Here is a 17591-nt window from a genome sequence, read left to right on the forward strand (position 1 = left end):
AAGATTATATGATACAGAACCCCACCGGAAACCTATGGCTATCATACATTAATTGTATTTATTACATTACGATTGAATGGCCGTAGACACGTTGTTAGCAGAGAAAAGAGGCGTTTGTGTTATGTTTGGAGAGGCATGTTGTACTTACATCCTGAATAACACTGATTCTAATGGTATTGTGGCGAAGGCGCTCCACGACCTTCAGAATCTCAGCTAACTCTGGTATAGGTTCTTTCCCTTGGAAATTGGCTAGACGAAATGTCTGGAAAATGGAAATCTGTTCTCATGTCTGCAGCTGTTTCCTTTATCATTGAGATGGCTGTGATTCTCTTGTTTGGTTTTTGCGTTATCCCACTGGTTAAAGGTCTCATCATGCGTGCGACCTCAGCAACACTCTCGTATCAAATGACACAATGCACTATGTTCAAAAACCCCAACTCTAATTCACTTAATGACTTTGACGATGGTCTTAGGCTATCTGATCACAAAATATAATCTGATACAAATATGATTATGAGCTTATTTTCTTCACATGCTCATACAGAGGTTATTCTTGTTTAACTACCCACCAAAACAGCTCCCAACCTTTTATCCCTAAATTACTTGCATTTTTATGTGAAGGTGTATTTTTGAATTTTGACTTAATACACTTACTGTTTCATTTGTAAGGGTTGTTACTACAAAACGCAATGTTTGAAAAATTTTATTACTTTAGTGTTTGATTAATGTGTAATCAAAAGGGGGGAATGTAATGGAAAAATTTTGCCTTGTGCTGTTTCTTATCCAACACACTCGTCATGTGCTGGTTAGGTGCAATACTGAACATTCTTACACAAACAAATAATCTCTTGTGCCCTGACGTACATCAAGTCTAAACATCTGATGCTCCATTTGACTGACTAATAATTTCTGATATATGTTTGTCTTTTACACCCGGACTCTGGCTCCATCCTATCTGACTCCCCACCAGACCCAAGGCTGTTAAAGCAAATGCATCTTGTCTTGGAAGCTCAGTGTTCCTTCCTTTGGATAACAAGACATGACGATGCAGAAGTGAGAAAGCAAACATTCTCACTCACAGCGAGATAAGGTGGCGCAAACAATTCCATTGCTGCAGAGAGACATTCCACCAGAGCCAGAGAAAGGGGTTAAAAGGCAGAGACAACTTGAGGATCGTGGGCTCTTTGCATCACACCTTCGTGGTGTGTGCACTGATCTCCCCAGCTGGTTTTTTGGTTTGTTGATGTGCACGATCAACATCCATGCTTTTTATTTGCTTTCCCCATTATTTTATTTTCTTTATTATTTCAATAAATCGCACAAAAGGACAACTCTCTCTCATCTACTTCTTTATGGAAAATTTCCACCACAACAGTTTTTAATTTTCGTGTTAAACTGTTTTACAAAACTAGTTTCCAGCAAATGTGTAAAGCCGTTCTCATTGAATTGATACAGTAAAAACTGATGTCGTTCAATTCTACCTTTGGTGACCAAAGAGAAACCATCTGTTCCTATCTATTAGAAACCAGTAAGACCAGTATGAACTCACCATAGCACCTGTTTGACACTCCTCCACAAAAATCTTCATTTTGCTATCAGTCCTTAGATCTTAAAAATTGTACCAGGTCCGTGTTGTTCTTTACATGTCTTTTCAGCAATATTTACAATATTTCAGTTTTCTGCCACAGATTGAAAAATAAATGTCATGGATTCAATAAATCAAAGCATTTCTTCATCTGGATCCAATTCTTTGCATAAACAATTGTACACAGGGAAACACTTAAACTCAACAAACCATTAATTTCATTTTTTGATCTCTCAGTGGGGAAATGGGTTCCCCTTATTTCAACCCGTCCATAGCACCTGTTTAACACTCCACCACAAAAATCTTCATTTCTTTCAATTTTCAGTCCTTAGATCTTAAAAATGGTACCAGGTCTGTGTTGTTCTTTATCAGCGTGGATGTAGGAGGTCTAAAGCTGTAGTATCAATAGTGGCTGTGTTTCATCCTCCAATAGGTTTGACTGTATTTTAGTTTACATGTATTTTCAGCAATATTTACAATATTTCAGTTTTCTGCCACTGTTTAAAAAATGGATTCAATAAATCAAAGCATTTCTTCATCTGGATCCAATTCTTTGCATGAACAATTATATACAGGGAAACACAAACTCAACAAACCATTAATTTCATTTTTTGATCTCTCGGTGGGGAAATGGGTTCCCCTTATTTCAACCCGTCTCCCACTGGGAGCAGTGGGCTGCAGCGATGTTGACTGGGGAGATGGCAGGACAAACCATGTGACTGAAACAAAGGCTTGACCTGGGATCGCTTACATTCCAGGCCCATTGAGCCACCAAGCGAGTAATTCATAAGGGCACACCTCACTACCTGGACATCTATTCTGTGACATAAATCCCTTCTTGCACCTCCATTCTGACAAGACTGTGATTATCTGGTTGCGTTTATTGCTTTTTTTTAAGTTTATTGATTTGTAAAAAAAGGTACCAGTCAGACAACCTTTTTGAAAACTTTGCTTTAACTTATTATATATTACATTATTACAAGATGAGGACGTTCTCCAGGAATAAAAGACAGGAAATGGAGGGTTAAATATAGGTTGATGAGCAAAAATATGTTTATGACAAAAAAAATGAGTCAACAACAGTATAACGAATAAATAATGATATCTTGTCCACCAAATTAAAGACAATGACACACAGGTAATTATTTATATGGTAACAGAACTCATTTACCCGCTTCAGATGTTATCAGCCAACGAATGGGCTGATCAGAACTTATCAGCGCATTTGTATGGGCCAGTAGGTGCCTGCTCTGCCTCCTCGCGAACAGCTAGCAACTAGCTAAGTTGCTATGTTAAGCAGCTTTAGAGGTTATTGTGGTTAGGGTTAGGGCTGGATAACGGGTGGGGGCTTCAGGTTACAGTTAGCTAACACAATACCGCTAGCTATTTGCTAAGTTATGCTCGCTAATAAATCAAAATCAAAAACTTTGATTCTCCAGTCTGAACAACAACCGCTCAACTGCGCCCCTACTGACTCTGCTGGTTCTATCATCCGGGTCATGATCAACCTTACGGATCAATGACAGCGATCTACTGCACCTATTCACCGCTGCCAGCAGGTAGATGGGCACCTACCGGCCCATACGTATGGGCTGATAACCACTGATAATGGCCATTATATGGCGTGATAACGTCCGAAGCCGCTGAATCATTTAGTCTAAGGCAGTTTATTGTGGTACAGAACAGAACAACTCACTTTGATTGCTTGAGATCATTCTGGGACCAATTTAGAGGAGGGTGTGGAGCAGCTCCACCACCTGCTCCAGTAGATCAGTGATTTGTTGGGACCCAGAGATGGTTCATCGTGGTACAGCACAGAGGAGGTACGGTTTGGGACAGCGAGTTGCTCCAAGGATGAACTCCAGACTGGGCTGTTCTCCAGGACCTGGTGAGAAGGAAAACCTCTGAAGGAGGGAGGTGAAGAAGAGGAACAGCTCCATCCTGGCCAGTTGTTCCCCGAGACACACACGCTTACCTGAGGACACACAACACTACATGAGCTGATTCACAGCTGTAAGAGGCTTCGTTTTATCACAAACCTTTATACTGACTCACCCGCTGAGAAGGGAATGAAGGCGTCTCTTTTTCTGAATTTACCATTAGGTTCCAAAAAGTGTTGAGGATTGAAGGAGTGTGGAGTTTCCCACATGGACTCATCATTAAGAACAGAGTTTAGTGTTGCCAGAACTATTGTGCCCTAAAAATATTGAAATTAATTTTGATCTTGAACCCAAATGTATTTACAGGAAACAGAGGGATTGTTACCTTTGGGATTGTGAACCTGTCAAGGACAGTGTCTCTGCTCGTCATGCGAGGCACATTAAGTGGTATGATGTTACCCAGTCTCTGGATCTCATGGATGACAGCATTAGTGTAGGGCATGTTGTCTCTGTCAGACACAGAAGGTTGTCTGGAGGAACCAACCACAGCATCTATCTCAGCCTGGACTCGCTCTGTTCACAGTGGAAACAGGAAACAGTGAATCTGTGAACTGTGTATGATGTCAAGATGTTCAAGAGTAAACACAAGGCAGACAAACACACCTTGTATGTGAGGGTAGAGGATCATGTACAACAGTCCCCAGTGTAAAGTAGTGGTAGTAGTTTCAGTTCCAGCACCAAACAGGTCCAGTGTGCAAAAGCACAAGTTGTTTAAATAGAAACTGGAATTATTGTCTTCCTGTTGTTTGACAGAAACCAGAATAATATATTAGCAAAAATCAGTTCTGTAAGTGTCTAAGACACTACTTTTTAGGTTACTATGTATTGGGAAACTGTTGTTGTTCTCCTTTTGTAAAACCATGATTGTTATTAAGTTGTCAAAATTTCATTCAAAATAATTTCCTAATGCCAGTACATAGGTAAAATGCATCTTCGCACTTTTAGTTTGATTTCATGTCTTTTTACTGTGGCATTATGGGACAGGGCTGGCGTGAATGCAGAGGAGATGACACAGACTTAGTTACTGTATCTTAATCTTGCACGGGGTTCAAGAGGCGCACACGGTACAGTGATTGTGCTAAAGTAGGAGTGTTTATGTCATAATGGTTCATATGGACAGAATGTTTTATCATAATTTTCACAATGTCTGATGAGGAGAAAGAAAGAAAGAAACGGGTAGAATCAAAGTCTCAACAGATATCAGTACGATATGATATCAGTGACCAATATGGGGTGGGGTTAGGGTTAGGTGCAGTGGCTAGCAGTGTCGCCTCACAACGAGAAAATCTTGGGTTCGTTTCCCAGGGGCGGTTTCACAAAGGAAGAACATCTCACCGGGTTCTATCTACGGTCCAAAAAACACGCATTAGGTTGATTGCTCATTTGTGTGTGTGAATGGTTGTTTGTCTATGTGTTGCCCTGTGATGGACTGGTGACCTGTTTTGGGTGTACCCCACCTCTCGCCAGCCCATAGCCAGCTGGGATAAGCTCCAGACCCCCCGTGACCCCACGTAAGGGATTGAACTAGTGTAGCTACAAATTCTTTAGACTTGTTGTAAACTACCTCTCCCATTTCTCTCATTTCTATGAGAAAGGAATCAATGTAGTGTCTGGGTGAGGAGGGGTCCAGGGTTTCGTTGTGTTCATTGATCTTGGTCTTTATGAAGGCAATTATCTCCTGTAGCAGAGCAACGACCGTCTTGCGAGGTCCAGGCAGCCACTTCATCAGCTTTGGAAATATATTGGCGATCTATGCAACCACAAGCACAGACACCAGACAGGAGAATTGAAAAACACAGTAACCTCATGCTACTGTAGATGGTTGTAGTCAAATAATTTAGTGATTCATTTCATGTATTTTTACACGGTAATAAAAAAATGTACAGTAAATCCGTGTAAACGCACATTTTGGGTGTTTATACTTCAGTTTCTCACATCTCTTGTTTGTACATGCACTTCTTACTATTCAGAGTTAAACTTTTTTAACTACAGTACATTTGTCTGTAAAACAATCTATTGTAGAAATTCTTTGACGTCTGATTTATCTTTAATGTCCTATTAAACATTACTTGTTTAGGTTTATCATTTGACCACCAAGCTTTGATGATAATCACTGGATAAAATAGTATACAGTAAAATGCTGATTAAACATTACAGACTCTAACATGTTTTTTACAGTATGTTAGAGATTGAGCCACTGAGGAAATCCAGTTTCATTCGATCTACCTCATACATGAAGTAGACATTATACTTGTTATCATTGTTATAGTACATGTACATGTTTCAGAAAACATTTGATGTGTCAATCTCATGGTTTATATACTAGTGTGCAAGCGGCATATTGTTCACAATGGGCATGTGTCTGTACCTGTATCCCGACACTTCCCTGCAGGTGAACTATCTCATTAAAACAATGAAGAATGCGCTGGTACTGCTTGTCACTGTATTCATATCGCTCCCCAAACACCAGGCAGCAGATGATGTTGGACACAGCATTGTTTATCAATGACTGGGCGTTGAAAGGCTTTCCTGTCAAATAAAGAGAGAATATTTAGACAAACAAACTGCATTTATTGTACATTTATAAATTCACACAGCTGTGATTTCTAATTACAGTCAACAGTATAGACAACTTACAGTATCAAGTAACCTGTGAACCTCTCAGACCTACATGTTCTGGCTTATGTTGAGACTAAGAAAATAACGATCGATGTTGCAAAACTGTACCAGAATAAAAAGTCATTAACTGGTCAACATGCCCTCAATATGTTCAAATAATTACACCATTTGTGTTTACATTGATGGTTCAGTGACTGATCAGACACTAAAGGGCAACACATGATATTAACCTCTGTGCTCAGTTACCATGCACACATCTGCACCAGCTGCAAGAACAAACACACATCAGCAACATGTGAAATCATGATGGAACAGACATAAATCAGTTTGGTCTAAATGGTTTCAATATATTTTACTGCATTTTGGAAACCATACCAAAGCTAACTCAAGACAATGGACCACTCTTAATACACACTTTGCACAAAAATCTACCTGACCAAAGACCAAGAAGTGCTGACTGCAGCTGACTTTCATTCTGAGGCACAGAACATGACTTGACAGAAGTCAACAGATATCTGACCGTTATTACAAAATGATGTTTGGTACCTTGGTGAAGCGCTAGAGCCTCTGTGAGATAGTGACACTCCTGCTGGATGCACAGCTCCAGAGTCTTCTTACCCAAACCAAAGTTCCTGAGAGTGTGAAGAGCAAACCTCCTCTGGTGTCTCCAGGGGGAACCACTTGCCCTCACAAGACCTTCTAGAAACAGCAACAAATGGGACTATGAGTCAATGAATCTTTAATATAGTTAATTTTCTGCTAAGAGATGCAGCACATACCAGTTCTCTTAATTATTCCAACATATGCCGGCAAGGTGGGCCGATCAGTGTAGTCCTCTCCATTTTCAACCAGGGCTTCTCTCACCAGCTTGTAACCATTAACGATCACAACCCTTCCACCAAACAGACGAAGGCTGAAAACTTTTCCATACCTCTTTGCAAACTAACAAACATAAACAGAGCATTATTATTATTGTTGTTGTTCAGTGTTACATTGACAAACTGTTTCATTTGATCTGACTTTTATCTAAGCAGGATTAAAACCTCACCAAACACAGGCAGCATACTGAATCATGTTTTACCTATGGATGGAGCTTCTGGAATAGTTTTATTCTAAATGTAATACAGATTTTTCAATCAATCGTACAGTATGACTTGTAATAGCTGTCCAAGTAATACAGGACTGATGCCTCATAATATTTAATGGCTCAGTAATAACAAAAAAATGAATCTTATATATAATTACAGTTACAGTGGCAAACTGCCAAATCACAAGGATTCTGGGGTTAATCAATGTTTAATAAATCCAGAGCAAAACACATGCGACCAATCAAGCCACTTGGAGCAGTGGCGCCCCCAGAAAATTTTCAATGGTGTGGGCAGGGGGCCAGAGAAAATCGTGGGGTGGCATACTGTACCAAAGTGGGCTTCTATTGATCAGATTGAGTTCAGCGGATGACTTTCGATGCATGCTCCTTGACTTTTTTCAGTTGAACAATAAACATCACTTCATTTCATTTTTACCTCAATTTTGAGAAACACATTTTGAAAAAGCACATTATGCACATTATTGTCTGTAAATTGACACACAGTCATGGTACTTCCTTACAGAATTCAAAAAAGGTGTTTTTAAATTCATTTGTTATACCCATTGCTTATTGTCAATTACCTATTTTTCTGTCAAAGCACTAAACCCCACGTGGGACATTGTCGCCCCCCACGGGTGGAGGTTGGAGGTTTTGCTGCTCCCAGCCAATCGAAACTGATGGGCAGCAGCACAGTAGACAAGGGTGTACACTGTATTTATGTTTTCTCCTCATTTAATAATTGGCTTACAGTATAATTGATTGATTTATTCATTTGGGTTTTGTATTTATTTATGGTTTGTATCCATCTATTGATTGAACATGCCTGTAAGGTGTATATGCACTGAATGTGAGTGTTGATTGAAGTCTTAACAAATCCAACTCGATGTTCAGTAGAATCAGCTAATAAGCTTGATAAAACTTGATTTTGAAAGTTTTGATTTTGCAACTGAAAATAAGTATGGAGGCAAACTGGAGGCATGAGTTTGGATAACAAAATAAAATGATTTATAAATGTAACTTAAAATTGAAACCAGGAAAACAAGTGAATACAAAGTTTTTCAATTAAAATATTAACGTTTTTTTTTCCATTGTTTTTTAGTTTTCCATTTTTTTAAGTTCTTTTTTTCTGTTTGATTCAGATGTTTTCAGATATTTTTTTCTTTTTGGTATCAGTTGTTTTGCCCTCCCAGTTCTCACAGTTCCTTAAGGTAACATGTGCATACAATGTTTTGATAGGCCCTCAATTTAAGTCTTGTCCCCTGTTCTGAAATTTCTAAGATAAAAAAACAAGATTAGAAAATATAAAATCAAATCTGAAACTAAAAAAAATACAGTCTATATTTGAATTGGAAAAAAATTTTTATACACTTTTATTTTTTTTTCAAGTTTCAACACAAATATTTAGGCTGTTCACTGCTGTTAGGATTATGACAGAAAATCTGCCAATGGATGGCTCCTAAAACTGAGATGCAGCAAAAACCCAAAGAACAACTTTTTCAGTCCCAGAACAGAATCTAAACTACATCTGGTGGCAACTGAGTGACACTTACATGTACAGTACCAACAACATACAAACTGTAAAAACGTCTGAACTCATACCTCAGTGAGCTGCAGATGAAGGTTGCCGAATATGATGCGATGAAGGTCTCCAATCACAGGCAGGGACCACGGACCTGGAGGGAAGTTTTTTGGGGCTCTGTTCTTCCAAAGATCAGCCAACAGCAGAAAAACACACAGAAACACTAAAACACTGCTGGCATTGATCCAGTCTAAACCCACAGCACTGTGTAAAGTCTCCATCTGATCACTGATTTATAATAACTGAGTCTTCGCAGAGTTCAGTCAAAAAATTGTTTATCCAAACACTTTTTAAAAAGTATTCCTGTTTTTCACTATTCCTGTTTTCTCACTTTCAAAATAAAATTGTGTAGTAATTTTATGTCAACGGAATAGGCCTTGTTAAAAGCAATATCTAAAGAAGCGGATCCTCCAGTTGTCAGCCTGGGTAGGTCCTAGATAAGTAGAGGAAAACAGGCTGGAAACCTGTTAAGAATGATTACAATGTACTGTGTAATTATTAACTACGAGTAAAAAGGTACCATATAAAAAGCTCCAGATCCAAGAAGGATTATAAAATAATTAAAAAAAGAAATAAATGAAAGCACAGTCCATTTTGTAAACCTTTCCCAGAAATAATACACAAATACAGTATGATTTAACCAGTTACGTTTTAATTAAATAATAAAATACGAACAGGAACAAAGGCAAACAAGTCATAACCAACTTAAAACACTGCTAAGCAGGAAAAACATATAAATTGATCTACATAAACATAAAGAGGAACAAAAACTGACTACTAAATGCGAAAACATTATGTAATACTGTAAGTGAGTGAGGTCAAACTAAGAAAATAACATGGCAACTACTTTAATAGACACAGAAAGATTGCACAAGTACAAACCAGACATCAGAGAACATCACCAAGGCACCACGTATCACCATTAGACGAACCGACAGGGACTGTGCACAAACTAGACCCTATAATACTAATTAAAACACTCAAAACGATGACGCTAATCAAACTGATTACAAACTTACATGACAAACAACAGCAAACCAAGATGACGCTAACAAAAGTCCAGAGGACAGGGTAGACTGCTGTAAGTCTAAACCCACGTTGTCATGGATTTTGCCTTTTGTGCTCCAGTCTGTCGAGGCTTGTCTGACTTCATGTTACTCCCTGTTCCCTGCCTGTGCATCTGTTAGTGACTCTTTCCCATTGTGTTTTGTTTCGTTACTGTTACAGTATGTGATTCAGTCCTCACCTCTTTTCCATGTCTGTCTGTTACGGTTTTTAATTTTCGCAACAAACTGTTTTACATAATTAGGTTCTACTTAGTCTTCATCATCACTATTCCAGCAGAGCATCAGACACATGTAGCAAATGTGAAATTGATTTTAGACATTTTCCCTCCCTTCTGCAAAACAGTTACCACTGATGTCATTCAATTCTACCTTTGGTGACCAAAGAGAAACCATCTGTTCCTATCTATTAGAAACCAGTAAGACCAGTATGAACTCACCATAGCACCTGTTTGACACTCCTCCACAAAAATCTTCATTTTGCTATCAGTCCTTAGATCTTAAAAATTGTACCAGGTCTGTGTTGTTCTTTACATGTCTTTTCAGCAATATTTACAATATTTCAGTTTTCTGCCACAGTTTGAAAAATAAAAATAAAAGCATTTCTTCATCTGGATCCAATTCTTTGCATAAACAATTGTCACAGGGAAACACTTAAACTCAACAAACCATTAATTTCATTTTTTGATCTCTCAGTGGGGAAATGGGTTCCTCTTATTTCAACCCGTCTCCCACTGGGAGCAGTGGGCTCCAGCGATGTTGACTGGGGAGATGGCAGGACAAACCATGTGACTGAAACAAAGGCTTGACCTGGGATCGCTTACATTCCAGGCCCATTGAGCCACCAAGCGAGTAATTCATAAGAGCACGAATCCCTTCTTGCACCTCCTGTCTGACAAGACTATGATTACCTGGTTGCTTTTATTTAAGTTTATTGATTTGTACAAAAAAAAAGGTACCAGTCAGACAACCTTTTTGAAAACAAAACTTTAACTTTGCTTTAACTTATTATATATTAAATTATTACAAGATGAAGACGTTATCCAGGAATAATAGACAGGAAATGGAAGGTGAAATATGGGTTGATGAGAAACAAATATGTTTATGACAAAAAATATGAGTCAACAACAGTATAACGAATACATAATGATATCTTGACCACCAAATTAAAGACAATGACACACAGGTAATTAATTATATGGTGACACAGAAATCATTTAGTATAAGGCAGTTTATTGTGGTAGAGCACAGAACAACTCACTCTCATTGCTTTAGGTCATTCTGGGAACCATTTAGAGGAGGGTGTGGAGCAGCTCCACCACATGTTCCAGTACCTGTAGATCAGAGTGATTACTTTGTTGGGACACAGAGATGGTTCATCGTGGTACAGCACAGACGTGGTACGGTTTAGGTACAGTAAGTGAATGGCTCCAAGGATGAATTCCAGTCTGGGCTGCTCTCCAGGAGCTGGTGAGAAGGAAAACCTCTGAAGGAGGGAGGTGAAGAAGAGGAACAGCTCCATCCTGGCCAGTTGTTCCCCGAGACACACACGCTTACCTGAGGACACACAACACTACATGAGCTGATTCACAGCTGTAAGAGGCTTCGTTTTATCACAAACCTTTATACTGACTCACCCGCTGAGAAGGGAATGAAGGCGTCTCTTTTTCTGAATTTACCATTAGGTTCCAGAAAGTGTTGAGGATTGAAGGAGTGTAGAGTTTCCTACATGGACTCATCATTAAGAACAGAGTTTAGTGTTGCCAGAACTATTGTGCCCTAAAAATATTCATATTAATTTTGATCTTGAACCCAAATGTATTTACAGCAAGCAGAGGGATTGTTACCTTTGGGATTGTGAACCTGTCGAGGACAGTGTCTCTGCTCGTCATGCGAGGCACATTAAGTGGTATGATGTTACCCAGTCTCTGGATCTCATGGATGACAGCATTAGTGTAGGGCATGTTGTCTCTGTCAGACACAGAAGGTTGTCTGGAGGAACCAACCACAGCATCTATCTCAGCCTGGACTCGCTCTGTTCACAGTGGAAACAGGAAACAGTGAATCTGTGAACTGTGTATGAAGTTTAGATGTTCAAGAGTAAACACAAGGCAGACAAACACACCTTGTATGTGAGGGTAGAGGATCATGTACAACAGTCCCCAGTGTAAAGTAGTGGTAGTAGTTTCAGTTCCAGCACCAAACAGGTCCAGTGTGCAAAAACACAAGTTGTTCAAATAGAAACTGGAATCATTGTCTTTCTGTTGTTTGACAGAAACCAGAATAATATATTAGCAAGAATCAGTTCTGTAAGTGTCTAAGACACTACTTTTTAGGTTACTATGTATTGGGAAACTGTTGTTGTTCTCCTTTTGTAAATCTACTGTATGATTATTATTAAGTTGTCAAGATTTCATTCAAAATAATTTCCTAATGCCAGTACATAGGTAAAATGTATCTTCACACTTTTATTTTGATTTCATGTCTTTTTACTGTGGCATTATGGGACAGGGCTGGCGTGAATGCAGAGGAGATGACACAGACTTAGTTACTGTATCTTAATCTTGCACGGGGTTCAAGAGGCGCACACGGTACAGTGATTGTGCTAAAGTGAAGTGTTTATGTCATAATGGTTCATATGGACAGAATGTTTTATCATAATTTTCACAATGTCTGACGAGAAGAAAGAAAGGGTTAGAATCAAAGTCTCAACAAATATCAGTACGATATGATATTAGCGACCAATATGGGGTGATGCAGTGGCTAGCAGTGTCGCCTCACAACGAGAAAATCCTTGGTTTGATTCCAATTCCACTTCCTGGCGAGAGGTGTACCCCACCTCTCGCCAGCCCATAGCCAGCTGGGATAAGCTCCAGACCCCCCGTGACCCCACGTAAGGGATTGAACTAGTGTAGCTACAAATTCTTTAGACTTGTTGTAAACTACCTCTCCCATTTCTCTCATTTCTATGAGGAAGGAATTGATGTAGTCTCTGGGTGAGGAGGTGGTCTTTATGAAGGCAAATATCTCATGTAGCAGAGCGATGACCGTCTTGTGAGGTCCAGGCAGCCACTTCATCAGCCTTGGAAATATATTGGCGATCTATGCAACCACAAGCACAGACACCAGACAGGAGAATTGAAAAACACAGTAACTTCATGCTACTGTAGATGGTTGTAGTCAAATAATTTAGTGATTCATTTCATGTATTTTTACACGGTAATAAAAAAATGTACAGTAAATCCGTGTAAACGCACATTTTGGGTGTTTATACTTCAGTTTCTCACATCTCTTGTTTGTACATGCACTTCTTACTATTCAGAGTTAAACGTTTTTAACTACATTACATTTGTCTGTAAAACAATCTATTGTAGAAATTCTTTGACGTCTGATTTATCTTTAATGTCCTATTAAACATTACTTGTTTAGGTTTATCATTTGACCACCAAGCTTTGATGATAATCACTGGATAAAATAGTATACAGTAAAATGCTGATTACACATTACAGACTCTAACTTGTTTTTTACAGTATGTTAGAGATTGAGCCACTGAGGAAATCCAGTTTCATTCGGTCTACCTCATACATGAAGTAGACATTATACTTGTTATCATTGTTATAGTACATGTACATGTTTCAGAAAACATTTGATGTGTCGATCTCATGGTTTATATACTAGTGTGCAAGCGGCATATTGTTCACAATGGGCATGTGTCTGTACCTGTATCCCGACACTTCCCTGCAGGTGAACTATCTCATTAAAACAATGAAGAATGCGCTGGTACTGCTTGTCACTGTATTCATATCGCTCCCCAAACACCAGGCAGCAGATGATGTTGGACACAGCGTTGTTTATCAATGACTGGGCGTTGAAAGGCTTTCCTGTCAAATAAAGAGAGAATATTTAGACAAACCAACTGCATTTATTGTACATTTATAAAATCAACACGCTGTGATCAGGGAACCTGTGAACTTTTCAGACCTACATGTTCTGGCTTATGTTGAGACTAAGAAAATAACGATCGATGTTGCAAAACTGTACCAGAATAAAAAGTCATTAACTGGTCAACATCCCCTCAAAGTGCTCAAATAATTACACCATTTGTGTTTACATTGATGGTTCAGTGACTGATCAGACACTAAAGGGCAACACATGATATTAACCTCTGTGCTCAGTTACCATGCACACATCTGCACCAGCTGCAAGAACAAACACACATCAGCAACATGTGAAATCATGATGGAACAGACATATATCAGTTTGGTCTAAATGGTCTCAATATGTTTTACTGCATTTTTTGACGCCATACCAAAGCCAACTTAGCCTGACAAAAGACAATGGACCACTCCTAATAAACACTTTGAACAAAAATCTACCTGACCAAAGACCAAGAAGTGCTGACTGCAGCTGACTTTCATTCTGAGGCACAGAACATATTTTGACAGAAGTCAACAGATATCTAACCGTTATTACAAAATGATGTTTGGTACCTTGGTGAAGCGTTAGAGCTTCATGAAAAATCATTTTAGTCCAAATGGTTTCAGTATGTTTGTGTACGTTTTGGACACCGTACCAAAGAGTGAATCACATGAACTTTTGCACAAGCACCTGATTTCCCAATGTAGATTTGGAGCAAAGATTGTAGTGATGCAGTAGTATGATTCTGACACTAATGATTAATTAATACATTTATTAAACCAAAATGATAATAGGTACCTTGGTGAAGTGCTAGAGCCTCAGTGAGATAGTGACACTCCTGCTGGATGCACAGCTCCAGAGTCTTTTTACCCAAACCAAAGTTCCTGAGAGTGTGAAGAGCAAACCTCCTCTGGTGTCTCCAGGAGGAATCATTGCCCTCAAAAGACCCTCTGGAAACAGCAAAAAATGGCACTATGAGTTAATTAATCTTTAAAATAGTTCATTTTCTGTTAAGAGATGCAGCACATACCAGTTCTCTTAATTATTCCAACATATGCCGGCAAGGTGGGCCGATCAGTGTAGTCCTCTCCATTTTCAACCAGGGCTTCTCTCACCAGCTTGTAACCATTAATGATCACAACCCTTCCACCAAACAGCCGAAGGCTGAAAACTTTTCCATACCTCTTTGCAAACTAACAAACATAAACAGAGCATTATTATTATTGTTGTTGTTGTTCAGTGTTACATTGACAAACTGTTTCGTTTCATTTGACTTTTATCTAAGCAGGATTAAAACCTCACCAAACACAGGCAGCATACTGAATCATGTTTTACCTATGGATGGAGCTTCTGGAATAGTTTTATTCTAAATGTAATACACATTTTTCAATCAATCGTACAGTATGTCTTGTAATAGCTGCCCAAGTAATACAGGACTGATGCCTCATAATATTTAATGGCTCAGTAATAACAAAAAAATGAATCTTATATATAATTACAGTTACAGTTACAGTGGCAAACTGTCAAATCCCAAGGATTCTGGGGTTAATCAATGTTGAATGAATCCAGAGCAAAACACATGCGACCAATCAAGCCACTTGGAGCAGTGGCGCCCCCAGAAAATTTTCAATGGGGTGGGCAGGGGGCCAGAGAAAATCCTGGGGTGGCATACTGTACCAAAGTGGGCTTCTAATGATCAGATTGAGTTCAGCGGATGACTTTCGATGCATGCACCTTGACTCTTTTCAATTAAACACAGGATTATGACTGAAAATCTGCCAATGGATGGCTCCTAAAACTGAGATGCAGGAAGAACCCAAAGAAAAACTTTTTTAGTCCCAGAACAGAATCTAAACCACATCTGGTGGCAACTGAGTGACTTTTACATGTACAGTTCCAACAACATACAAACTGTAAAAACGTCTGAACTCATACCTCAGTGAGCTGCAGATGAAGGTTGCCGAATATGACGCGATGAAGGTCTCCAATCACAGGCAGGGACCACGGACCTGGAGGGAAGTTTTTTTGGGCCTCTGTTCTTCCAAAGACCAGCCAACAGCAGAAAAACACACAGAAACACTAAAACACTGCTGCCATTGATCCAGTCTAAACCCACAGCACTGTGTAAAGTCTCCATCTGATCACTGATTTATAATAACTGACTCTTCACAGTGTTCAGTCAAAAAATTGTTTATCCAAACACTTTTTAAAAAGTATTCCTGTTTTTCACTATTCCTGTTTTCTCACTTTCAAAATAAAATTGTGTAGTAATTTTATGTCAAAGGAATAAGCCTTGTTAAAAGCAATATCTGAAGAGACTTATCTACTTATCTAGGACCTACCCCGGCCTCCAGTTGTCAGCCTGGGTAGGTCCTAGATAAGTAGAGGAAAACAGGCTGGAAACCTGTTAAGAATGATTACAATGTACTGTGTAATTATTAACTACGAGTAAAAAGGTACCATAAAAAAAGCTCCAGATCCAAGAAGGATTATAAAATAACAAAAAAAAAAAAAAAATTGAAAGCACAGGCCATTTTGTATATGGCCTGTTTTTGATTTAACCAGTTACGATTTAATCAAATAATAAAATACGAACAGGAACAAAGGCAAACAAGTAAATTATAACCAACTTAAAACACTGCTAAGCAGGAAAAACATATAAATTGATCTACATAAACATAAAGAGGAACAAAAACTGACTACTAAATGCGAAAACATTATGTAATACTGTAAGTGAGTGAGGTCAAACTAAGAAAATAACATGGCAACTACTTTAATAGACACAGAAAGATTGCACAAGTACAAACCAGACATCAGAGAACATCACCAAGGCACCACGTATCACCATTAGGCGAACCGACAGGGACTGTGCACAAACTAGACCCTATAATACTAATTAAAACACTCAAAACGATGACGCTAATCAAACTGATTACAAACTTACATGACAAACAACAGCAAACCAAGATGACGCTAACAAAAGTCCAGAGGACAGGGTAGACTGCTGTAAGTCTAAACCCACGTTGTCATGGATTTTGCCTTTTGTGCTCCAGTCTGTCGAGGCTTGTCTGACTTCATGTTACTCCCTGTTCCCTGTCTGTGCATCTGTTAGTGACTCTTTCCCATTGTGTTTTGTGTCGTTACTGTTACAGTATGTGATTCAGTCCTCACCTCTTTTCCATGTCTGTCTGTTACGGTTTTTAATTTTCGCATTAAACTGTTTTACATAATTAGGTTCTACTTAGTCTTCATCATCACTATTCCAGCAGAGCATCAGACACATGTAGCAAATGTGAAAAGGCGTTCTCATTGATTTGAGACATTTTCCCTCCCTTTTGCAAAACAGTTACCACTGATGTCATTCAATTCTACCTTTGGTGACCAAAGAGAAACCATCTGTTCCTATCTATTAGAAACCAGTAAGACCAGTATGAACTCACCATAGCACCTGTGTGACACTCCTCTACAAAAATCTTCATTTTGCTATCAGTCCTTAGATCTTAAAAATTGTACCAGGCCTGTGTTGTTCTTTACATGTCTTTTCAGCAATATTTACAATATTTCAGTTTTCTGCCACAGTTTGAAAAATAAATGTCATGGATTCAATAAATCAAAGCATTTCTTCATCTGGATCCAATTCTTTGCATAAACAATTGTCACAGGGAAACACTTAAACTCAACAAACCATTAATTTCATTTTTTGATCTCTCAGTGGGGAAATGGGTTCCCCTTATTTCAACCCGTCTCCCACTGGGAGCAGTGGGCTCCAGCGATGTTGACTGGGGAGATGGCAGGACAA

General features: G+C 38.9%; 1 protein-coding gene and 1 pseudogene across 1 annotated transcript; both read right to left on the reverse strand.

Annotated features, from left to right (window-relative positions):
- Positions 1-1301: 1301 nt before the first annotated feature.
- LOC114854721 (cytochrome P450 2J4-like) lies at positions 1302-9254 on the reverse strand. The gene is made up of 9 exons (XM_029149362.3): positions 8831-9254; positions 6924-7086; positions 6691-6843; positions 5894-6054; positions 5090-5275; positions 4129-4264; positions 3851-4038; positions 3641-3782; positions 1302-3560 (listed from the first exon to the last, which is right to left on the reverse strand). Exons 1-9 carry the CDS (start codon positions 9029-9031, stop codon positions 3385-3387), a joined length of 1506 nt encoding a protein of 501 aa, XP_029005195.1. The 5' UTR covers positions 9032-9254; the 3' UTR covers positions 1302-3384.
- Positions 9255-11250: 1996 nt separating this feature from the next.
- Positions 11251-17112, reverse strand: LOC114854735 (cytochrome P450 2J4-like; annotated as a pseudogene).
- Positions 17113-17591: the final 479 nt, after the last annotated feature.

Source organism: Betta splendens, chromosome 4 (assembly GCF_900634795.4).
Source record: "Betta splendens chromosome 4, fBetSpl5.4, whole genome shotgun sequence".
NCBI lineage: Eukaryota > Metazoa > Chordata > Actinopteri > Anabantiformes > Osphronemidae > Betta > Betta splendens.

What these genes read in the sequence shown, in the direction of transcription:
- LOC114854721 (XM_029149362.3), bottom strand. Translation starts at nt 9,031, where the DNA reads ATGGAGACTTTACACAGTGCTGTGGGTTTAGACTGGATCAATGCCAGC. An exon ending in TGGAATAATTAAGAGAACTG is followed by an intron (nt 6,844 to 6,923) that starts GTATGTGCTGCA and finishes TGCTGTTTCTAG; the next exon opens with AAGGTCTTGTGAGGGCAAGT. An exon ending in ACAGGTTCACAATCCCAAAG is followed by an intron (nt 3,783 to 3,850) that starts GTAACAATCCCT and finishes CAATATTTTTAG; the next exon opens with GGCACAATAGTTCTGGCAAC.